Raw genomic sequence first — 25,397 nt, forward strand, 5'->3', positions numbered from 1 at the left:
GGAGGCATCATGCTCAGCAAATCTTCCCTGGATAAATAACAAGCCGAAGAAAGAAAGAGATTAGAGTCATTGCAATGTCTCCGTCTTATATTAAAAAGCTATCTTCTCCCTGCTTTCACATTTGTTCGTATTGATTCATTCTGTTGGTAGCAGACGTGAGTACTCGTGTCTCTTTGTTTCCAGTCGTAGAGGGGGGTTTGCCTACAGTGAATTATGAGCTTGTACTCAAGGTTGAGCAGTGTACAAGGCTCATTTATTTGATAGTCACGCTTTAAAATATCTCCACAGAACAGCGATTGCTATAACTTTTGTATAGGAATTTAGGAACGGCCTAAAGCTAAATGCAACACTTCCAATCTGGGGCTCTAGAGAAATTAATGCTAATGAAACAATGCCCCCTTGATGTTTGAGGAGATAAACACACCGCGAAGGATACGTCTGAGCCTCAAATGACGGCGCTCATCTTCCACGCCGAGCGAGGTTCCTCATCAGCTCATAATGTCGGTTGATTTGATGGATGTGTGCTTCGATGCCGCCACGTGATTTGATTACTCGTTTCACGGTGGGCCTCGTTTGCTTCCGCTGTTGAACATTCGCCGACGCGAGGCGCTGATTACAAGCGTGACCGTTTCTCAAAGCTACGAGCTGAGTGACAGCCACAACGTGCAGCTGAAACATTGACGACCTGCATTAATGGTGCGTGGCCGTTTTTCTTGACTGCTGTCCCGTCTGCTGTCCCGTTTCTCTCTCTGTTATCCGGCGGTGTACTGTACCGGGCGAGCCAGAGTGGGTTTGATTTGCACTCCGGTTCTGTTGCAGCGTTCACGCAGCCACTCAAGGATGATAAAATACAGTGCTGGGTGGGAGCCGGGAGCCCGCAGGCTGTTCACTAGAGGATTTTAATTTTGTTTTTCTCTCCCTCCCTTCCTCTTCCCTCTCTCCCACAATGTTTGTGCATTCTTGCGTGCACCGATGTGATTACAACGGGGAAAAGGAGCACATTTGCGAGGACATATGTCACAGATTGGCTTACAGATTCTGCGGCATCAACAGCATCAATTAAAAGCCAAATGCATTCAATTTGCAAAAGAGTTTTGGGTTCTACAGGTTGCGCGGTCTGTCAGACACCGAAGCCTGTAAGTCCTCTCAGTGTATTTGCCCCATTTTATTTTGCAGGGCTGATAACCTTGCACCCACTGTGCCTGCGAGCTGAGATTATGGATCAAGTTTAATTGACTCTGGTAATCTGATTTTGGCGTGGGGAGGGAGGATCCGGGATTAAAGTTGTAACTACAACACAAGCAGGGGATCAGGGGCCTGTTTAGCTGCAGACGCTAGGGGACAATGGAGGCATGTTTAGACGTAACATGCCAGTGCTAATCCAGAATAGGCTAAACTAAGCTGCCCTGTATGGTAATATTGTTGCCTCGCTGTAATGAATTGCGCTGTCACATTGTCCTGCCACGCAGACACTGTAATAAAGTGGCCAGTGGTGCTGTGATGTAATACGATAGCAATAATGATAATAGCATGGAGTGGAGGGATCACATTTGAAGCTGGCTGGCCTCAGCTGACATTCTGCTATTGGCTTCTGCGAGGAAGAGTACAACAGTTGTTTAGAGTGCGCCGCGAGCTACGCCAATGGCCTATCAGTCATCATGACAGCCGGGTCAACAAGGGAATTACAAGTTTACAGTCTGTAACTGTTGCACAGCACAGCGAGATCTATACGTAACTTAAATGTACAGGAGGCGATGTAGCAGCCTTTAAGAGAAAGAAAATCTACACATGCTTTTATAAATAGATGGATTATGTAAAGAAAAAGGCAACACCTGCCACAATTTTTATTGACTTTGTTTCGTGAGGTCAAAGTGGTTAAAAAGTGAAATCCACACCTATATATTTATACGCATAGCGCACCAATCGGCAAACAAGCTCTATGGTGGCAGGTGTGGTTCATCCAAAACACCAGCGTGATTAAACATCCACAAACAGTTCAATAAAGTTCGTAGAAAAAGTACATAAAAACAGTAATACAAAAGCCATACTTCTAATTATCATACTTCTAAACACCAAACATATCTTATTAATGAACATTATGTCATATTCATCATCACATATACCAGAAAATACATCACCTACATTCAAAATAATGACATTACGTTAGCGGAAAAAGGAAAGAAGAAATCTTAAACACATTTACAAAAATTGAGTTCTAGCACTCTTCTAAACGAGTTATCTATCTATATCAAATCCCAATATGGAAAAAAGAAAAAGCATTTATAACATTTTTTAAATAAATATATAGGTGTGGTTTCCATTTTTCAAACACTTTGACCTGATGAAGATCCAAGCAGGACCGAAACATAGTGTGTAAAAATTGTGGCATGGAGTAATGTGCAGGCGTAACCTTTTCTTTACCGATGCTGTTCTGATTGCCTCGCACCTACGTGATGTGCGTATAATTAATCTTCTTCAACTAATAGGTGGATAATAACAACGCTGCAGAAAAGCTGTAGTATATAATGTTCAGTATAAGTACAGTACATGTGCTGCAGCAGTTTGCCCCACATCACCCCAGGAGCGTAAACACGGCTTCTAGGAGCCATATGAACATTTGTTCAGGGCACCGTGTAGTCCGCCTCGCCATTTTTCTGTGGGCCTCTCCATCTGCTGAAAGGGACAGTCTCCCCCTCATCCTTCTTCCTTTTCCTCTCTATTCTCTCTCCTCCAGCTCTGTCTGCTGTAAGGTCTTTTTTTTTGTAACCTTTATTTGTCCAGAGGAGAGTTCTGCTGAGCATGCACACTCTTATTCCAGCGTTGCCCTTCTTCTCTTTCATACTCTCCTGCTGTATGTGCTGCCCCTTAAAATGGCAGTTTCTCTATTGTTGGCCTCGGAGCAGCTGTTCGGCACCTTGCACAAGGGTACCTTTGTAGTAGTAGTTGTTGAAGAAGGGTTGTTACCCATTCACTTCTCAGCCAGCCAGCTTCTTCTCAGACCTTTAGGCTACTGCTGTCCTTCTTTGGCTTGTCTGGAAGCACCCTGATCCACCAGCACTTCAGCTTGAAATGTCTGCTTGTTAGTCTCCACTTTTAGTTTTTGTGATGCTCCTGATTCTTTGTAGTAGGGCTAAAAATAATTGCAGACTAATTTTCTGTTCATTTTCAATTGATTAATTGTGTCAGCTCTATTGTGTGACATGTTACTTCAACAGCGACATTGTTTTGCCGTTTTATGGGTGTAATATCTCTCAAAGATGCTCCTTGTCTAGGCCTGCAACTAACAGTTATTTCTATTTCTATTTAATCTCTCAATGACTCAATCATTTGGTCTATAATATATCAGAAAATAATGAAAATGCCCATCACAATTTTCCATATTCCACATTAACATATTCAAACTGCTTGTTTTAACTGATTAACCATCCAAAACCCAAAGATATTCAGTTTACTATCATGGAATACTAGGAAAACCAGCAAAGATTCACTTTATTTTGGTATTTTTTGCTCATAAAATAAAAGGGTAACTTTTGTGTTTTTCAACCTGGACCCTATTTTCCAATGTTTTTGTGTCTAAGTGACTAATGGGAATAACATTTTTTTGAAACCGGTCCAGTATTGAGGGAGAGCGCTGCAGCGGGCAGCTGCCAAACAAGCTACGAGGACAATTGCACACTTAATGTAACAAAAAGTGCTTGTTTCTGCCACTGACAGGCTCAGATTGTTATTATAAGTGTCTGACACATTATGGAAAGGACCCATTATCTTACCTTTCTCTTGATCCGGTCTGTTTGTTATTGTGTTCAAGTCCCGCTCAAGGAGAAGTCTCGTTGTGAAATCTGAATATCTGTATACTCTGGCTCAAATAAACATAGTCAGCCAATCATCTAAATATTCAGCCATGACATTGAAAATCTTTTAGATAACACTAAGCCATGCTGCCTGTACTCTAACACAACAAACTCTGTCCGGCTGCCACTCGCTTTTCTACCATGGATGTATTCCACTATTCCACCGTTGTCTTCCAGCAACACGTCACCTCGCCAGACTTCAGAACAAGACTTCTCCTTGAGCGAGACTCTTTCCAAAATCTCAGACGCTTATAATACAATCAGAGCCTGTCAGTGGCAAAAACAAGCACTTTTAGTGGACGTAAATGACGGTGCCAGCTTGCCCCAATAGGTTTATATTACAGCCCGTGAGCAGCTGCCGTCTACAGCACTCTCCCTCAACACTGGACCAGTTTCAGAAATGTTTGTTGCTATTAGTCAGTTAGACACAAAAACATGGGAGAATAGGTTCCAGGTTGAAAAATACCAAACGTAACGTGACTGACAACTAAAACCACAATATCACTATATTTCACATTCTTGACACTAATGTTAGCTTACCTGTCCAATAGGAATTTTGCCAGCTCTGGGTCCGTTTTGAAACCCAAAACCAAACAAAGGTCCCTCCATGAATCAAATGCCCAACTGATGTTGATCCTAGTTTTCGACATTGCTCACATTCCTGTTTTGCAAGACGGGCTTCACTAGATATAACTTTGTTTTTTGTGCTTCCGGTGAGTTTGTGTTGGAGTCTGAGTTGTGGTGGGGGCTGGTCGTTTGTTTGCGTTAGTGGACTCCATTTCTAACGGGACGTTAGCTATTGTTGCGGAGCTGAAGAGACTAAAGGCACTCATAAGCATGCATGACATCACATCCGTTGGATTTTCCCGGAAAAAATACCCCTCATTCTTCCCATTAAAAGCAGTCTACAGGCTGATAGAGGAAACCCAGAAAGCCACGAAATGTCTCATTTTTTTAGGTCAGGTTACATCCTGTTCACACATTGGCAACGAAAAACGATTAAAAAATGTTTATACATTTAAAAACTTACATACAGTCCCTTTAATAAGAACAATAATAATTTACTCTCATTCATTAATTTAAAAAAAATAAAAATACAATAATGTTTTTGCTTTACTCCAATACTCTTCCTAGGCTCCCTGGTAGCCCGCTGTCTATTCTTTACAGTGAACTGAAAATAGCAGGGGTTGACTCATTACTGAAAGGGTTCATATCTCCTACAGCAGTAAGTCCAGACCCCAGCAGGCAATGTGTGTGTACAGTATGTCATATCTTACTGCTCAGCTATGAAGACCTTTCCTGCTTCTGCAGCTTTAGTCCCTCCGGATGTTTAGCTCCACTATCGACAGCTCAGCTATAGGATGCTGATGTTAGTCTGTCTGTCTGTCGGTACATTCTGCTGCTAGCAGGGCTTTTTAGGCTTTTAATAAACTCAAAATGAGTTTCAAGGATGTAGCGCAAAACATCCTAAATTAAGTATACTCAAAAATGCCAGCATGTATAATTACATTACTTCATTTTTGAATGTGGTGTTAATGGACACTACTGACTCACAATGCAGTGTTTGACAGAAATGGAGGAGCTACTAGAAACTGCAAAGAGTGAAAAGATGGCAGACGGTGCTGTGAATAAATCCAAAATAAAAGATAAAATCAAGAAATCAAATTGGCAATAGCATTCAAAGCCGCAGCTCGACCGTCTGTCGGCGCAGTTTGTGAGCACAGTACATTAATTTATAACATACTAAAAGTCAATTTACTACTTTTTAGTAATAAGGCACTGGGGCACACGTATGGTTGTGTGAGTAACCACTTCTGAGATGCATGACGTCTTGCATGGATTTTGAGGAAAGCAGCTCAGCACAGCTGTGGGCTGCTGAGCTTTATTTGTTGGGGTGAGAAATGGTTAAAGACTCTGGAGGCGAGAGGCTGACATTCGCAGTCAACATTATAAGCCCAGTGATGATGATGGTAATGTATCCCGTGAGAACGTTTGACTTCCTCCATCGCACCTAACGCCATTTAACTATGGCGGCCGTCACTCACCGTGTGACGCTTTAGCATCACGGCGAACTGATCAATGTGTCTGAGCACGATTTAGTTTTTACCGATGCAGTAACCGATTCCCTCGGAAACGTTTTCTCTTTGACCTTTAGTTAAGTCGGTGTTATTTTTCATGATCTAAACCCCTGTGAAGTGTTATTTGCTCTTTAAGTATATAAATCAGCTTACTGACTTAAAAGCTTCATTTCAGCAGGATTTCCTGCTGATGCTTCAGGCCTAGATTTTTTTTCTTCAAATTCATTGAGCTGTAATTAACACCAGTTTTTTATTGTCCTTCCATGACATCGCTCCGGGGACAAATACAAACTTAATACTTCCCTGTAAATCTGTCGCTCCCAAATTATGTGAAGCTGTTTACAATTTTGTAATGTGTTTGTCGTGTGTTTTTCCCCCAAAAGGGGCCGCCCACCCTCACTGTTCTTTCCTTCTCTCTTCCTCTATCTGTCTGTGCTCCCAAAATGATGGTAGATTTTATTGCTCAGGTCTAATTACAGTCCTCTCTCTCCAGCTCTTCCCCCGTCCCTCCCTCTTTGATTTTTCTGGCCAAGCTACAAGCTGCAAAAACTCATGTCAGTATTTTTAAAGGATCGATGATTTCTTTTCTTCCACCACCTTTCAAAGTAAGGCAAGAACAGTTCTTCAGAGATATAATAGTTAGTATTAGAGCTGCTCTGATCAATATTTTTTATATTAGCAATGGATCAAATGACTAAATGTGTCTGGAAGGTGTTGAGGTGCAGTGACAAACCCAGCGAGAATTACCACCTGACTCTGCAGCTCCCCTCAGCACTATGGTGTGTTTTAGCATCTTTCAGCTTAAGGTTTTGGTTTGACAGCCCCTAACTTAACTGTTTTGATTAGTCTCATCACTCCTTGTGTCCTAAAAATTGCATTCCCATACACATAAACTGCATTCTCAATTACATTAGGAGGGAAACGTATTTTGTAACGGATTATGTTTGTCTTTTACGTATCACAAATGTGTTTTTAAGTCCGCAGATGGCCACAGCAAGTGACGTAGTACAATGAGCAGAGCAGGTGACTTAGTATATCGAGCGACCGTTATTGAAAGTTACGTGGTATAATACCGATTATAGCATGCGAGAAATCCACTACAGGCGGGTAGGAGGGAGGTGGATGAGTCCAACAAACACGGGACTTTCCCCTACAGGAGTCTGCTGTTTGTGTCCAGTGTGAAACTAAAAGTGATGCGTTTTTGTTTTGTTTTGTTTCAATGTCGTAGTCATTTTAAACCAAACCATGATGTTTTTTTTTAGTCTTGTTGCCTAAACCTAATAAAATTGTATTGTTGCGTTTTTTTGTTGTGTTTTCTTTCAACTGACAACATTAACCACGTGTTTATTAAGGGATAATGTATAGCAAGTCTGGCGTTGTGAAATAAACCCCTTCAGGGCGATGCGGCGGGGGCCTTGCATCGCCCTGAAGGGGTTTATTTCACAACAATGACCCGCTAGCTGTACATTATCCCGCTTATTACATGGCTACTTACTTAAGAAATCAATAATTTGACACAAAAACAGTCCGCCAAAGTCCGAGATCAGAACTGCGCCCATAGCAACTGTCTATTATACATAGCAACAGTCTGCTATAAAGAAATAACAGTCCGTAGAACGTTGTGATTGACCAATCAGAATTGAGTATTCAACAAAGCCGTGTAATAAAAGCTTTTTAAAACTGTGACCGTAATCCGGGAGAAAATATGTTTCCTTCGAAACATAATTGAGAATGCAGTTTAGTTTTATGGGAACGTAATTTTGTAGGAGACAGGGTTGTTCCAGAAGCAGCAGGCTGCTGTTTTCAGCAAAAAGCTCTGATAAACTCACTGTACACGACCTGTTCTAGCACTAAACAACAGACAACTAAGTGGTGAAGAAAGTGGAGCATTTAGCAGCTAAAAAAGGACCTAAAGGGCTGAAAGGAGTGTGAATATTGGACTTACAGTCATCAGGTGGACAAAGGCACAACGCTAAATCAATGCGTGTTGCTCTGTGTTTGCTGAATGTCTACATGCAAAAAGTGTTTGCTAAATCGTTTCCAAGGGTTTTCCAGGTTAAAAGAAATGGCAGTTTCCTCTCCATCTCTGGTTAATATTTCACAGTTATGATTTGACCCTTTTTTCCACCCAGCTGGGGCCTCTCTTTGTTGGTGCCATTCTGTGCGAGTAAGCATTTTCGGTTTTATGTGGTTGGTAGCCTCATATCCTGTGAGCGCCCTGGTTTTCTTCCCAAAATTCAAAGACGGCACATTTGCAGTTTACAACGATAACGATGGCAGATTTATCCCTCAAAACTCTTCGTCATTTTTTTAACAATGGGTCCTTGAGTTTAGATGTAGACAAAATCTGGCTTCTCATTTCTAAATTGCTATTTTATCAGCTGTAGTTAGCTAATTAAGCTAACGTTCATTCCATTAGTTGGTTGAAAACGTCTTCATCAGCTGACATTTTTAATGTTACCAGCTGACCTTTGAAAAAGATCCTGTAAGCTAGTTAGCTGGGCATGCTAGCATTTGCAGGTTACGTAAGAGCAGATAAACACACTGTGTAATCCAGACTTTATCACATGTTTTTGGTTTTGGAAAGGCGAAAAAACAGACACTACTCTCCAAAGCTCTTTATATGCTGAGTCTTACTGTAGGTGTGAATGAGAGGAAATGTTGTTTTTCTGTCTGTATATGCAATCCTGTCTCCCACAAAATTACATTCCTGTACAACTAAACTGCATTCTCAATCATGTTTCGAGGGAAAATGTATTTTCTCCCAGATTACGGTTGCAGTTTTAAGCAAAAAACACAACAACACTACTTTGGTTTAGGCAACACAACTACTGGTTTAGGTTTAGTGAAAAAACTAAAATGGTAGCGCTTAAAATTACTATGTTTCACTCTGTTTGTTTGGCATCCATCCACTCCTCCTGCTCGCCCGCACATAGTGGACTTTCTCGCTTGTTATACTCGTTGTTATACCACGTAACTTTCATTAACGGTTGCTCGATATACTACGTTACTTGCTCTGTATGTCGCTTGTTGTAGACCAAACGTAATTGAGAATGCAGTTAAGTTGTATGGGAATGTAATTTCTAGGAGACAGGGTAGATATATGTATGTGTTAGCCCTGTGATAGACTGCCGACCTGCCCAAGGTGTCCTGCCTCTCATCTATTGTGAGCTGGAGAAAAAGACTCCAGCCCACCGTGACCCTGTAGAGGGTAACTGGGGTACAGATGATGGATGGACAGATGGATAGATGGATGGATGGGAAAGATGTTTTAGTGCTTCAGAAGTGATGTATCTTATGCAGTTTGCAGTTTACAATAAAGACCCAGTGACCTCTTGGAAGTAGCACAACACCATCAGAGCCATGCCTGCTTATACCTCCAAAAGATATAACTTATAATTTGAAAAGAAATCTTGGCGGCTCTAAATCTTTCTTCTTCCTTTTTACCCTTTTCCCTCTTTAAACACACAGGAAAGGCTTTATTAGACTCAGTGATGAGTGTCTCTACATCTCCCCAGCGTCCTGCCCTCCCACCCCCCAAAACTTTTATTTCATCTTGGGCCGCTACTTTACAACCATGCTTATAAATGCTCACTTGAAGGTCACGACCCCTCGCAGGCCCCGACAGGCTCATCAGCCTTTTGGATAAACACGGAGAGAGAACATCCCACTTGGCTACTCACTGAGACAATGATAGAGTCAGACAGCGTGTGTGTGTGTGTGTGTGTTTGCGGATCACTCTCGCAGACACAAACGCACACTGAGCTGGCGGGGTTATGGAGATAAGGCGCGCTTTATTTAGCAGCGTCAACATGATGGAGCCTAAATCGTGACGTCACCGCTGCCTCCACGCTGAGATGCCAAATGGTGTACAGATTTTTACAATAGCTTGTTTCGTCTTTCAATACGACAGATCTGAAGCTTACAGATACGACGATAATTTAATGTATCAAAAAAGTTCAGAGTTTCAAGCTGTAGCTGTCAAAAAGAATTGAGGAAGTTGGTCTTGTAGAATAAATTACCAAGCAAATGGACTGTGATGTTGATAAGGGCTTAATGAGCGTCTGTTAACAATGCGCCTTTTTAGAGACACAAAACCGACTTAACTTTGTTTTCATTTTTCGGTCTTTTTTGCCTGGCCGCTATCTATTTTTGTTTTGCTTTTTATGTTGGCACACTAGGAAGATTACGCTATTGTTGCTCTCAGTCGCTCTGACTCTAAGAGTGTCACCTAAATGCCTGAAATGCAAAATGTAAATGCAGGCGGAAAAATATTCACTCGACAGGGTTGTTACTCTTTTATGCTGATTTGGACAGCGTTCTAACTCGGAAGACATTTCCCTGACATTCATTTGTATTTTGCTTGCATATCTCGTCGGCGCAGTTTATTGTGCCTATGCATATGGAGAGCTCATCATTTTCGTCCTCGGGTGTCGGAGATGCTGTCACCGTGCGGGCCTAGGTCTTGCTCGCTGATTATTTTTTATGATACTGTATTTATGATGACTTCTGTCTGATCTTTCTCTCTCTTTTTTTTTCTGCCTTAGGATCTGAAGAAGGTGCTGTCTTTCCCCCCGTACCCTGGGGAGTTTTTGCACCCGGTCGTGTATGCCTGCACGGCGGTCATGTTGCTCTGCCTCTTCGCCTCCATCATCACGTACATAGTGCACCACAGGTAAGAAGAAAGCACCATCTCGGCTCTGTTGAAGTATGGGTTTAAACTATAAACACACCTTAACCTCTTCCACTCCACCATAGGCCAACTTTACTGTCTTTCAGAGGCTGTAGCAGGCTGAGTTTTAGAGCTAGAGTGAAGGCATTGGTATCATATGTAACTAGAAAACCTGAGGAATTGGTAACAACCATGACGTGCTAGCATGTCGGGAAGGAGGATAAATAGCGCTATGAAGTTACACTAAATTTTGGGGAGGAAAAACTGGCTTAGCCATTTTCATTGGGGTTCCTTGACCTCTGACCTCAAGATATGTCAATGAAAATGGGTTCTATGAGTATCCATGAGTCTCCCTTTTACAGACATGCCCACTTTATGATGATCACATGCAGTTTGGTGCAAAAAAAAATGCAGTTATTTGAATGCAGTATAAATGTGTTATTTCCACCTATTCTAAAAATGGTGTGTTTGAATATTTCTGCATACTGGAGTCCGTAAACAGTCTTGGAATCACATGAATTGGGTATCACTGTAAAACTGAGACTCTTGTGGATCCAATGAGACTGATTGTATTCATGTGTGATGATGTTAGTCCCCATAGTAGCCATTTCATTGTAGTGAGACCATTTTTGAAACTTGACCTCACTGTATAAAATGACCTGTGGTGACCTCTAGGATAATCACAGCCTCATGAAACTTTACAGACACAAACTAAAGACCTAGACTATCAGAGGATGGATGGCTTTCCTAGGTAGATTGACAATAAGGGGGTTTCTGAACAGTTTCCAGAACAGAAATGTTTGCCATCCAATTGCCGAAAAATGCAGTTCTTGTAGAAATCTGAAAATGTCAAAAGTTTTTGATAACAAATCACAGCATGGCTTTTTCTATGGTGTTCCTCAAGGTCTTTGTGTCTTAATGTGGTATTTTGTAGGGATTGTTGACCAGTTTTATCAATTCTCGGGTGGTAAAAAATTGTTAAATTTTACACCAAATCTGTGTAACAAATGGTATCAACCCAAAAAATTATTATTATTATTATATTATAATTATTTTTTATTTCTGATTTATGACTATAACAACTGGACACACAGTGCTGAGCTGCATCTCAAATTAATCTTCAGGTTCCCAGCTTTCAGATGATGTACACCACTTCTATGTGACATCTACTGCTGACCTGTTATCTCCCCCTAAAGACGCCCTGTACCCCCATATAAAAAAGACAAAAATGGGTCTATGAAAAAGAGCGGGGGGGAGTAGAGAAGGTTAATTTAAAATCACAGCCAATAACTTAATTTCCACATCTGGACACTCGGGCAGACACTTTTGTAATCTCGTACCTTTTTTTTCCTTTTTTGGTGGTTTACAGTTTATTTTTGTCACAGATCCTGGGTGTGAGTCAGAAGCTTTAGGGTGGCATAAAGCACTGCAGCCTGTCTGACTAAGAGGATCTAAAACACATACGCACATGTGTGTGTGTGTGTGTGTGTGTGTGTTTCAGAGAGTGAGAGCAGAAATGTATGCTTGTAATGGATTCCTAAGGGGCATTTATGCCACCTTTACTCCTATTATTCCATATGGAGATAAAGACAGAGAATGTACCGTGTGGTTTTACACCGTGGCATCTGTCTGCTCGTCTAAGGTTCATCTGCTGTTATTAAAGCAGAGGGAGCCTGACTGGCGTTTTATTTCAGCACAGCAATTCATCTTCCGTTTTTCTCGTAGAGCATCAGTCACTTTATCATGTCCGTGGCATTAATGTGCTATTATTGTAATGGCTCTCCATCCATTTTAATATAAAGGAAATGGGAAATGTCTGAAATGTCACAATTTCTAAAAAATATTGTTTCATTCATAGAATAACACAGTTTCTTCAGACAGATATGTTTGGTTTTATTTATGTTTTCATGTCTGACTAAAGCGCAAACATTTATGAAACCGTGTGAACGCACAGCAGCAGCAGCAGCACTTGCAGTTTGCATCCATCTGTGACACCTGGGACAGAGACAGGGTGCGTCCTTCTGCAGTCAGACGGTGATGACAGCATCTGGGGCTCCAAACAGCAGCATCACTTACTGTCGTCTAGCACTGCAGTATTGACTGAAGAAGAAAATGAAAACTGCAATACAGACAGGAGCAATTTCAAAATTGCAGACGATTGAGATTTTTGATTCAAGTGAAATGGAAACGGTTTCCAAACACCACAGGACATTATTAGAGAAACTCAATGCAAAAAAACAATACACAACCACATACATAAACATAGCAGTCTCCTGGTGTCTGATGGCCTGCCTGACGGTGTGTGTCTTCGATTTAGGGTGTAAGAAAATACTCATACACAAAACCGTGATATTATGTTTTGTGATACTGTATCTATTTTTAATTAACCTCTTCAAACAATTAATAAAAATGTAAAGCTAGAGTGAAGATACTGGCATTATATGAAACTACAAAACCTAAGGAATCCACTGATACCAACCATGTCATACTAGCTTGTCGCTAAGGAGGCTAAATAACGCTCCAATGTTACGCAAGGAAAAACTGTCATGGCCATTTTCAAAGGGGTCCCTAGACCTCTGACCTCAAAATAAGTGAATGAAAATGGGATCTATGGGTACCCACGCGTCTTTGCATGCAGCACAAATGTGTTATTTTTGCCTATTCTATAATGCTGTATTTCTGGTGTGTTTTTTATACTATGACAGTTTTCCTAAAATAAGATTTTAAAAAAAGCAATATATCCCCATTAATCATGATTAATCTCACAGTTTGTATCTGTTCAAAATGTATCTGATTTGTCAAGTATTTAATACTCATAACAACATGGGAGTGGGTAAATATGCTGCTTTATGCAAATGTATGTATATATTTATTATCGGAAATCAATTAAAAACACAAAACAATGACAAATAATGTCCAGAAACCCTCACAGGTACTGCATTTAACATAAAACATATGCTCAAATCATAACATGGCAAACTGCAGCCCAACAGGCAACAACAGCTGTCAGTGTGTCAGTGTGCTGACTTGACTATGACTTACCCCAAACTGCATGTGATTATCATAAAGTGGGCATGCCTGTAAAGGGGAGACTCGTGGGTACCCATAGAACCCATTTTCATTCACATATCTTGAGGTCAAAGGTCAAGGGACCCCTTTGGAAATGGCCATGCAAGTTTTTCCTCGCCAAAATGTAGTGTAAGTTTGTAGCGTTATTTAGCCTCCTTCATGACAAGCTGGTATGACGTGATTGATACCAATGGATTCCTTAGGTTTTTAGTTTCATATGATTTCAGTATCTTCACTCTAGCTTTAAAACTGAGCCCGCTGCAACCTAAAAATCTCAAGTTGTGTTAATGCATTAAAGAAATTAGTGCCGTTAAAACAGATTTGCGGTAACATGTTATTGCATTAACTTTGACAGCCCTAATCAATATATTGATTCGTTACCCCTGTATCATGATACCTATCGTATCGCCAGACTCTTGCAAATGCACAGCTCCAGTCTTCACCTGGAAAAGGTGTTCACATGCAACAGTATCACGATTTCTATGGGAGTGCTCCAGCTAGCTCTATCCAGATTTCTCAAAACCGAGGTAAGTGTTTACATGGGTAAAGCATAACTGGGATACTCCCAAATTACAATACTTGTGTGCATGTAAACACACTCATTCATCACAAAGTGCTTTTCAGAGCAAAAACACATTAATTCCAGTCCAAACTAGAGAGAGGAAAAAGCCCATATTTAAGATATGAAGCCAGAGCGTTTGTGGTGTCTGTCACACACATAGGGGTTTTTTTTTCTATCAGCGGCGCTCACATTAACAAAATCCAACACCTCCTCGTCCTCCACACCTCCCTCTAGGCACTCCCCCAGCACTAAAACACATCTCTGTTTAGTAACACTTTAGTTATGTAGTATCACTCCAGCTGACTGACAGTATCCGAGCAGTGAAGCGCCGGGACTGCGTGTTAAATGGGCAGAATGCGAGGGAGGCTGTTCAAGGATAGGCACAGTAGATTGTGCACGCTTGAATTTGTCACTTTCTCACTTCAGCTCACTAACACACACACACACATGCATAAATATATGCATACAGTGTGTGCTGTTAGTTCTTTCTCTGCCAGCAAGATAAGCCAAGAAGAGATTATGGGTGCAATGCTGATGTGTGATGTAAGAGCCTAGTAAAGAACATAATGTTGGGTATCATGTCTTTGAACCCAATTGGCGCGATATAACTCAGTCAATATGTTGCACATACTGATGGAATCAGAGGAACTTTGTCTCTCCAGTAGTCATCGATGTTCAACAAGGATAAACAATCCACTGAGAATTCATATCAACAGGATGTTTCTCATGACTTCTGATCACCTCACAATTCTCAAACTGAATGACTTTTTCTTCAGTAATGCAGCTGATTGTGGTCTGTATGGTTACAGATACTGTTAGCAGCTGACACAGGATGACTTTCCATTTTCCATATTTACCAAAATGTAAAGACATAATGCATAGGGTAAAAAAAAAATACAGGCTTAGCCCCCAGCTAACTGACTGACTCCCTGGCAACATCAGCCAAAGCATGATGGGTGTCTTGGTGTAATCTTAAGTTGCTTGTAATTGATCCCGTAAGAAGGAGGAATATGAAAGGGATGAAACATATTTTATCCATACATTTTGTGACTGTCAAAGGAATTGAGTGTCAAAAAAACTGTAATTTAAGGGAGCAAAAACACCTTAGAGTTTAATTTGTTTTTAACACATTAACGCAAATGATCTTCTGGAGGTTGTACCAGCGCTTTAAAGCTGAGAGTGAAGATACTGGCATCATATGAAACTAAAAAACCTAAAGGAATCCATTGGTACCAACTATGTCATTCAAGCTCTACGTGAAGGAGGTTAATTAATGCTACAAACGTGCTAAATTTTGGCGAGGAAAAACTTTCATGGTCATTTTCAAAGGGGTCCATTGACCTCTGACCTCAAGATATGTGAATGAAAATGGGTTCTATGGGTACCCACGAGTCTCCCCTTTACAGACATGCCCACTTTATGATAATCACATGCCGTTTTTCGTGCAAGTCATAGTCAAGTCAGCACACTGACACACTGACAGCTGTTGTTGCCTGTTGAGCTGCAGTTTGCCATGTTATGATTTGAGCATATTTTTTATGCTAAATGTACCTGTGAGGGTTTCTGGACTATAGCTGTCATTGTTTTGTGTTGTTAATTGATTTCCAATTCTAACTATAAACATATATTCATACAAAGTAAGCATATTTGCCCACTCCCATGTTGATAAGAGTATTACATTCCTGACAAATCTCCCTTTAAGGTACATTTTGAACAGATAAAAAATGTGCGATTAATCATGATTAGTAATGGACAATCATGTGATTAATCGCTTGTCGATTGACAGCCCTACTATCAACATATGTGTTGCCTGATTATGTTAAGGGAAAAACAGTGGACATAAAAAAATAAAAAAAGACAGTAAATCATGGAGAGCTGGGGGCGATAGTTCAGTTATATTATTTATCAGCTTTTAATCATAATGACAATATAACCACGTTCATTTATCTTTTTCCATCCAAATGAATGATTTAAAAGCAACTAAATAAGATGCTTAAAGCTGCTTTAATCAATATTTTTATATTAACTATGGGTCAGCTGACTGTGTGTAATTTAACTCTGCAGTTCCCCTCAGCTTTCCAAAGCTTTGCAGCATCTTTTAGCTCATGGTTTAGGTTTTACAGCCTTCAACTTTACTGTTGTGGTTCAGTCTCACGGCTCTCATCAGCATCATTTCCTGCTGCAGCAACCATTGTAAACCCATTGTACACCACCTGCTCAGCACCAAACGTCAGACAGACGACGTCAGCGGCTTGATAGTGAACATAGCGGAACAATTAGCAGCTAAGGGGCCAGATATTTCCCTCAGGAGCTGGTGGAGACCAAAACAGAGCTAAAAATATTATTACGTTCGTCAAATAGGTGGAAACATGACTCCAAATAAATGATAATTCCCCACACGTAATAAGGTCATATATATGACATTGTTGTGTTTACAGCTGGTTGCTTTCCCCAAGTGGCCAAAAATTCTGTTTATATTATGCGAATTGTCATATTGTTATACATATATTAGTATCGGGGATATTGTGTTATTGATGTCACCCACATAGCCCGGCCCTGTTACTGCCACGTTGCTCCCTTTTCTCCATCATAATTAGCATGAAACCACTTCCATTTTCTCCATTTAACAGCGCTGCCACGGCTCTGGTTTATGAGACTTATCAGCATGTTTGAAACGTGTCATCCACCAATGAAGCGGCTTGGCTGAGACTACCCATTGTATAATGTGTCATATTATACTGTCCACAGCTTTATTGTAACGTACAGTTGGCTCAGCAGTGGGTGCAGGTTGAGGGAGCAGATGCAGGGAGAGGACAGTTTTATCCCCCCCCCACCTCCACCCCCCTATACCTTCTGGGAGATGGGGATGTGGAGGGTTGCCAGGTTAATGTACTTGACCCAATGAAAGCCCAGAGCAGAGCCTATGAAAACCCCCTTCCATGGAGGCCAGGAGCCGGCCTGATTTATGGCCTCTTTGCTGGATGGAGTTCAGTACTTGGACCGCGGCAGAAGCATCGACAACAGCAGCTTTAACTCTCCCTCCCCTTACACAGAGCAGTGGAGCCCGGCCCCAGACACGCCTCATAGCTCACTGCTGAGCCACTGCTTCATCTACAGTTGGCTCACGTGCAGCCGGGGCTCCGCTCCTCCATTTTGGGGAGTGGAGATTTCCAGCACAAGGTTATATAATTTCAAATGGTGACAGTGACTGTACAGATGAAAAGGAGGGAGCTGACTCTGGGAAGTAATTAAAAGAATGGATGGTCTGTTAATTTACGCACTAAGACAAATATGTTAGTATTGTCTGACCTATTTAGCCTATTTTCTAACAGCTGGATGGGAAATGGTAATGTGGGTTAAGTGTCCTGCCCAAGACTGTGTAACCCCCCTCCAGGCTATTGCTATATTTCACAAAGTGGATATGAGTGCATAGTTTTTACATTGTGAAAACTTCAATTGGCCCAGCCAACTGGAAGCAATCTCTTTTTATTTCATCGTCAAACCAGCAGAGTGATTCCATGTACAGTATGTGTGTTAGTGGGTGAAGGAGCTGTGTAGGAAGGTTGTACAATGAATAACAATAACAATTACTATGAATCTGCTCTGTGAATAGCCCTCTGCCAGAGGTCCATCACTCTAAAATACAGATTATACAGTTTGTTGGAAGCGTTACCATTTTGTCTGCTGAGATTTTAAATTTAAGTATTGCATTTAAATTGGTTTTTTTGCGTTCGCTGGGTACATGCAGGGTTTGACCTTCTGAAAAGATGTAAACCTTAAAACTGATTCTTAGCACTTTCTTTTCATTGTCAGGAAAAACATTCCCGTAAACACTATTCCTCTGAAGTTCAATCAAAATGAACTTAAAAGCAATGCGTCTCTGTCACTGAATGGCATTCAATGTTTGTGTTGTTTTAGCGTTTTCATAAAGGAAATCTTATGAGCAAACCATTTGTTTTTCGTACAGTAGCCCCCAAAGTGAAAGACAGCAATATGGTTTGGTGCACTTCTTACATTCAGATAGTATGAATGCAAAAACAATAGTTAAAGTTTACATTTTGTTGACTCTTGTATTCATGCAGTCTGGATTTATTTAGACTCTGGCCAGAATGTTATTTTTTATTTGAATTAAATTAAGTTTACGATCAATGCCAAATTTAAAAATCCTTATTAAAGTCAGCCTAAAAATATTATTTTGCATGAGTTCATATTCTAGCGTCTCAAGGTAGACATGTAGGCAAACCTCCCATCATGCACTGGGGCAACAAACTCATGCACATAAGTCTAATATTATGTGTGTTTCTGGTGTTTTACAGTGTGTTCTACAATGTTTCCACTGTTCCATGATGCCATTGTTGTATTACAGTTAGTTATAAAGAGTGAATGCTATTTGACCTTGAGTGATGTTGTGTGCATGATTGATGACATGGTACCCAATTTAACTTTATGAGTTGATAGCAAACATTCTGTCAGACATAAAAACCTCAAGTTGCTTTTAAAACTAGGGTTGGTGCATGATCTGGAGAAACTAGCGAAAAACTAAGGCCAGTTTTGCCAACTCTTTTCCAATGAATTAAGCTAGCAGCACTAGCTCCAAAACCTTCTAAATCTGGCGAAACAGTTGCCAATGTGGCTGTAGCTCAGTGGGTAGAGTGGTTGTCCTTAAACCAAAAGATTGGCGGTTCCATCCCCGGTTCCTATTGTCTACATGTTGAAGTGTCCTTGAGCGAGAAATTACAACCGAAGTTGTTCCCCGGGTGCTTAACAGGATGGGTTAAATGAAGAGGTCAATTTTCATGTATGTACCTGTGTGCATATGACAAATACAATAAAGTTTACGTTTTTATAGATTATGTTCAGGCCTCTCTCCAAAGCCACTCCCCCATAATTATCATTATGAACGTAAACAACAAACACTATTGTTGGTACTCACAGCTGTCATGCTAGCAGCTCCAGTGACAGGCAATGAGTGCACTGGTAGAGTGTGCACAGACAGGTACATAGACAGGTACGTAGCCATCCAATCATTTCATTCGGGCCGAATAAAATGATTGGACGGGTTTATTACAGTCCTGCGATGGCCACAGATATACAATTTTTTCTCTTTTTTTTGCCAGAGCGTTTGATTTATTGATTGCTGTCGGGATGTAAGGAGAATTTCAACAAATATAACAAAAGATGTTTTTGAGAAAATTACCAACCCTAGCTTTAATAAACAACGTAGAGCTTTCTAAGCATGTTGAGGTGAAAATACTATTTTGATTTGCTAACAACCATAAAAAGGAAATAAGTTATTACAGTTTTAAAAGCTGCTCCCATAAATGTTGACCCAACTTGAAAGTATTTTCTATGAATCATTACTTTTAAAAGTTGAGCCAAGGTTGAAAAGGTTTTCAGTATAAGTTTTTTGTATTGTATTATTCAATGCATGTATTGGCGGTGGAGTATGTAATGACATGTTTGCACTACTCAGACTCTATGAGCAGCATCCCTCAGGCTCTCCCATGGTTGTTAATCTATATGGCAGTAGCAAGGTAAAAGAAAGACCTTGTAAAAGCCTGGCTTAAATCATACTTGAAGTGACTGATAGGCACTATACCTTGAAAGCTGAATCTCAATGAGATGATAAAACATAAAACACTGTGGGGTATGGTATTTACCTGCTAATTCTTTTGATTCTTGGTCTCTTTTGGCAGCGCAATCCGCATCAGTCGGAAGGGATGGCATATGCTTCTCAACTTCTGTTTCCACACGGCTCTGACCTTTGCTGTGTTTGCCGGCGGCATCAATCGAATCAAATACCCCATCATCTGTCAAGCAGTAAGTGCATTCCCTTTTCATTCATCCCACTCTCAAAGCTTTTCAGAAAATTTATTGTGAATGTCTATTCAGGTGTTTTCAACCAGGGACCCGAGTGCAGTATGTGGACATATAGTAGGCCAGCTTTATGTGTCTTTCATGCTTCAGCTGCATGTATGGTCTTGACACTCTTATAGTAAAGTGTTGACACAATGAGCCCTGATGATTCAGGCTCTCCAGTCATGAATGCTCTCGCTCTCTTTTGTCTGTGTCCACTCTTGTTGCCTGGGGTTACTGGTGATAGCGTTATAGCCCAAATGTTATATCATTTTTGTGGACATTTTAGAAAGTGGCAGTATATAAAACATTTTTCTGGTCTTTAGAATTACATAAAAATGTGTTTTTCCATGGAGGTTTAACCTTGCAGTTACCACATCACTGTTCATTAAATGACAGCATCACAGGTATTGTGACATTTTTTTGTTCAGGCACACATTGGGATTAAACAGAAACAAAAGGCTTTCAGTAGTTTTTGTCTGTATGGTCAACAAAGGGACAGCGGTGTTCCCACAGCTGCCAACGACTGGCATGGCCAAGCTTGCAGATGATAGTTTCAGTGCTCAGTGTCAACAATTCTGGACGACCGCCTTTTTATTATTGCCTCTGCGCCGGCATTATGTTTTTGGGTTGTCTGTCCCATTCTAATGAATGCGATATCTCAAGAACGCCTGGAGAGAGTTTCTTCAAATTTGGTACAAACATCCACCTGGACTCAACGATGAACTGATTAGAATTTGATCGTCAAAGGTCAAGGTCACTGTGACCTCACAAAACACACGTTTTTGGCCATGACTCAATAATACTCAATTGAATGTAATGAATGTTATGGATGAAGCTTCAAAGCTTCGAACTACTCGGTGCAGCCCTACTTCCTAATATTTATTTTAAATTACCGTCAACTGAGCATGTTGTCTTGTTCGTGTCAGAAGCATCGTCTGTTTTTGTTTTTGTAGCTGTCAAATATCTTTCCGTTCTGTAAACCTACAGACTGTCTGTCTGTCTGAATGAACACCATTGCTATAGCTGATTTGTTTACGGTTCTGCCGTGAAAAGATGTCAAATGACGTCAAAACATTAATTCCGCATCACATTCATTTTCATGAAAGTTAATTGTAACATTTTGGTCACCTAAAAAATGTCTTACTCAGTGTTCGGTTGTACTTAGCTCCACCCTCTCGTGTCACTTCTGGTTGCAAAAAAACAAGTCCACAACAGTCCACAAACCAATGGGTGACGTCACAATGACTACATCCTCTTCTCAGTCTATGGGTAAACAATATACTTGCTAAACATCAGTATGTTAGCAGTGACACTGTTAGTGTCCGCTCACATTAGCATCAGCTCACATTGGCATTTAGCTCAAAGCACCGCTGTGCCTAAGTACAGCCTCTTAGAGTCGATAGCGTGGCTGTTACCTCTTCGTCTTGTTTACGAGAAAGTTGTCTGCTTGTTCATTCTGTTGTCTTTCATTTGGTTGCAGATTAGTTTTACTTTCATTTCCATCAAGCTTCATCTCACTGCTTCAATAAAGCCCCTTTATGGGTGTAGCTTGTAAAGGAGTCTCCCCTGCATGTTTTCAGCTGCTTCGTACATAATAAGTTTGCAAAATATAAATAGACAAAGGGGAAAATGGTTGTCTGAAGTCTTTCCGGATCATCACACATACATACATCTACTCCTGCCTGAGATGATGGATATAGGAGAGCCAGCCACATCTTGTGATGCAGCAGTGTGCCCCTGCAGTTGGACTTTCTGACCCTTTGCAATTCAGTGTGTGGTCACATGGGTGGCGCCTCCATATCTGCAGCCCATAGTTATGAATGAGTGAGCAAGGCTTGTGGAGGGACATGGAGATTTGGGATGTCAGGATAGATTTGGCAAGAAAGAGAAATGCTTTCTTGCCTGCTGGCACCTCGCTATTTTTAGGTTGTTATACATCAAGAATGCAAGTGGAACAAGGGGGAAGACCTTATGAAATCATAATGTATATAGTAAATACAGAATGTATATTACATTGTAAAGGAACTGGAAAAAAGAGGTTGTTGTTATATTGGCTATGGTGGTAATTGGAGTGTTTTGTTAATGGAAATAGGGAAGCCATTTTTGAAGTGATAAGAGATCGTACGTATGTTTGAGGTAGATGAAATCTGTGTAGAGATAAGGTGTCAGAAAGAAAATAGCAATATGTTTTTTACTTTTTCACATGGTTGTAAAGCCATATGGTCCTGGTGGATTTCCTTTCCAGTTGATTGATAGCTGGACCTGTTCAGGTTATGAGCATGAAACATCAGCTGGAGTAGAGCATCCTCCACTGTCAGCACACCTCAGCAGGGGTGCAGTTACTGTATGTAGCCGCAAAGAGATTGATGTACACTTCTTTTCCACTTTTAACTCACAGTTTCAACTGCCTTCACTCGTTCCCTGTTCTCTATCAATGGGCCTTGTTCGCTCTCTTTATTGTGAGATGTAGAGGGTTTGGGATTCAGCTGCTTCTCCTGCTGTCACAAGCACTTAAGGTGGCCTCCTTATCCCGCAGTGTAAAGACTGCACCTCTACATGCTGAAATGCAGAGCGTCATATTTCATGCCTGAGCTGCTTACAACATGAGACTCAGTGACAGGGAAGTCTGTTAGAAGTCACCGCTCGTGTCACGGCCGTCAAGTGTTCCTCCGCAGCTGTGCGAAAGTGACACAAAACGGCTGGTATTTGTCATAAAATACAGCTTCCCTCACTCACCTGCTCCCATTATTACAGTAATAACTTTCCCATATATAGTAACAATGACTCTTCACTCTGCTGACAGTCATGTTGAGGATGTAGTTCATACTCTAAATACTCTAATAAATTGCAGCTAGAGCCTGACCAATGCGACCAAACGGTCGGTATTAATCTTTCACAGATATATTGGCTTTGGCTTAAATCACTAAACCTCTTTGAGGTTCTTTATATATATGATATCTCTCTAATTCTTTTTCTTTAAATGCTGACATTTAGCTGTTGAAACGGGCTGATCCCCTTCTTTAGGAAGCAAATACATCAACCGAACACAGAAACACTAGGATTGCATCCCTGAGGTGCCAGACAACCTTCGCCAAGTATAAAAATATCTCATAATAAACCATACTTGAGAACAAAAAATACACACAACATCAATAAACTATTAAATATTATAAAATAGATTTCATAAGGGTTGAGATGAATCCCCCAAAAATATATTTTGGTTTTCTTTTTTTTTTCTTTGTCGGCCGATAATTAACAAGAAGTTGCAGCACAGAAATGCCAAAGAAAAAGCAATTACACGTTAACCATAGTATACTTGTGCACCAGAGAATACTAAAATGGTTATTTTACAACTGCAACATGTCCTACTTTGTACAAATCTTTGTTACAACTTTTTTAATAACCTAATCGATGGGAACCTCATCAAAGTTAGAGCGTCTCTAGCTTCTATAGTGTGATGATTCCACTGTGAAATTGAATACGTGGGCAAGGTATAGTTAAAATCCAAAAATGTGAATAGCTTTGTGAATACAGAGCGATACAGTGCTGTAGGGAGATATGGAGGGAAAGAGTCTTTAGAGGCCCCCAACTACACCTCCCTCACCAACGTTTGATCAATATACAGAGGACAAGGAAGCTATAGTGATAATAAATTAGTAGTAATAAAATAAACCTCAACCACATACTTTGGAACATCTAGCAACATCAAGCACACACCTATGACCAATGATATTGCTCTTCTACTATGACCCACAAACTAACAAATGATTGGCTGGATTAGTTATTACAGCCCGTTTGAGACGCACCAGGCCCTCAAATAACTACAATGTAAACCCATCCGTGTCAATATTAAACACACACAGAAAGTGCTGTGGTGACGTATAGTTTAAATTGTGAAAATACACACACAGGGTGGGAGGGAGGGAGGCGAGGTGGATGGGTCCAACAAACACAGGACTTTCAGCTAGGAGACCACCGTTCGTGTCCCGTGTGAAACCAACTATGTGAAGTTTGTCTTTGTGTTCACAATGTTAAGTTTCCCTTTACAAACGTAGTCATTTAAAGCCCGACTATGATGTTTTTTTCCTAAACCTAACCAAGTCTTTTTGTTTGAATTCACAATGTTAACCACGTGTTTACTGCGACCGCAGTGAAGCGTCATACAGTAGTTTGACGCGCTGGGCTAACGAGTACGTGACAATGCGTCAGTATGTGACGGGAATTTGGGAATGAGAACGGGTTGGTTATTCGCCCCCAATCACACACATTTGATTGGATACATTTATGTTTTTGCCCCCAAGTGCAGGATGAGTCATCACAAATATCTTGGTGTTTTACAGGAGGGAGGGATTTTGAAGTAAAAATTAGTTTTTGACATTATACAGTATGTGTCACTTTCCAAGAGATAATTGAACAATTAACACTGGGACACAGATTAATGTTGTCATATGTGTTTCTTATTACACTGCGTCTTTAATCCTCTAATCGTTTTTGGAAGCAGCCGAAACACAACTTTGACATATCATCGCTTTTTAAGTTGATATCGCAAAATTGTTAGCAAACAGTTATACTTAGACATACTTACACATCCAGCAGTTACGGAGCCACTATCATTCATCTGAAGTTGTGTTATGTCTGTCTGATGAATGTAACCCCAATATTCACTCTCTTTCATCTCTGTCTTTGGTCTCCACCAACAAGGAAAATAGCTGTCTCTTTAGCTGCTAAATGAACAATCACTTTGGCAGGTGTATCGTCATTGTTTACTCGCTCTTTCTTAATTATTAGACATTGAATAACACATTTTATTAGATTACTAACTGAAGTTGATAGTTAATCAGAAAATTAGTATGTCATTAATAAAGGGCAGTATGTTTTTACTTTACAATAAGCCATCATAGACCTGCAGTTATAAATGTTAGCAAGTCCTTGTTAAATTATTCTTCCACTTCAAACAAAGATCCAGTTAAAAGGACCATCCAAAAGTTGTTAATTTTAAATGCTTTCTACTTTGTATAAAGCATAAATTAATCATTATTTATTAACTACAAATACATCCATTCGTTACAAACCCTTCGTAAAGTATGCCTCATTGGAAAATAAGTGTTAGTGAAGTCTACTCGTGTGGCTCACCTGCTGTCCAGCGCTGTGAGTGCAGGTGTTGTTGACAGAGCCGTCTAACACAGTTGGCCCTGCTGTTGCTCTTTAACTTATCGAGCATTCCTTCATTTATCTAATTTTATCCCGGGGCCTTTGAACGTTTCTCGCTGCTCCTCCTTTACCCAATCACTGCTAACAGGACAACT

General features: G+C 40.5%; 1 protein-coding gene across 3 annotated transcripts in view; it reads left to right on the forward strand.

The window, feature by feature from the left end:
• LOC119495824 (adhesion G protein-coupled receptor A3) overlaps positions 1 to 25,397 on the forward strand; it is a 192,898-nt gene that overhangs the window by 144,293 nt on the left and 23,208 nt on the right. For all 3 annotated transcript variants that reach the window (XM_037782651.1, XM_037782652.1, XM_037782653.1), the window contains 2 exons: positions 10,477 to 10,604; positions 19,929 to 20,052. In XM_037782651.1, the coding sequence (XP_037638579.1) occupies positions 10,477 to 10,604; positions 19,929 to 20,052 (252 nt within the window). The remainder of the gene's footprint in view (positions 1 to 10,476; positions 10,605 to 19,928; positions 20,053 to 25,397) is intronic.

The sequence above is a fragment of the Sebastes umbrosus genome, chromosome 10 (genome assembly GCF_015220745.1).
Source record: "Sebastes umbrosus isolate fSebUmb1 chromosome 10, fSebUmb1.pri, whole genome shotgun sequence".
Lineage (NCBI taxonomy): Eukaryota > Metazoa > Chordata > Actinopteri > Perciformes > Sebastidae > Sebastes > Sebastes umbrosus.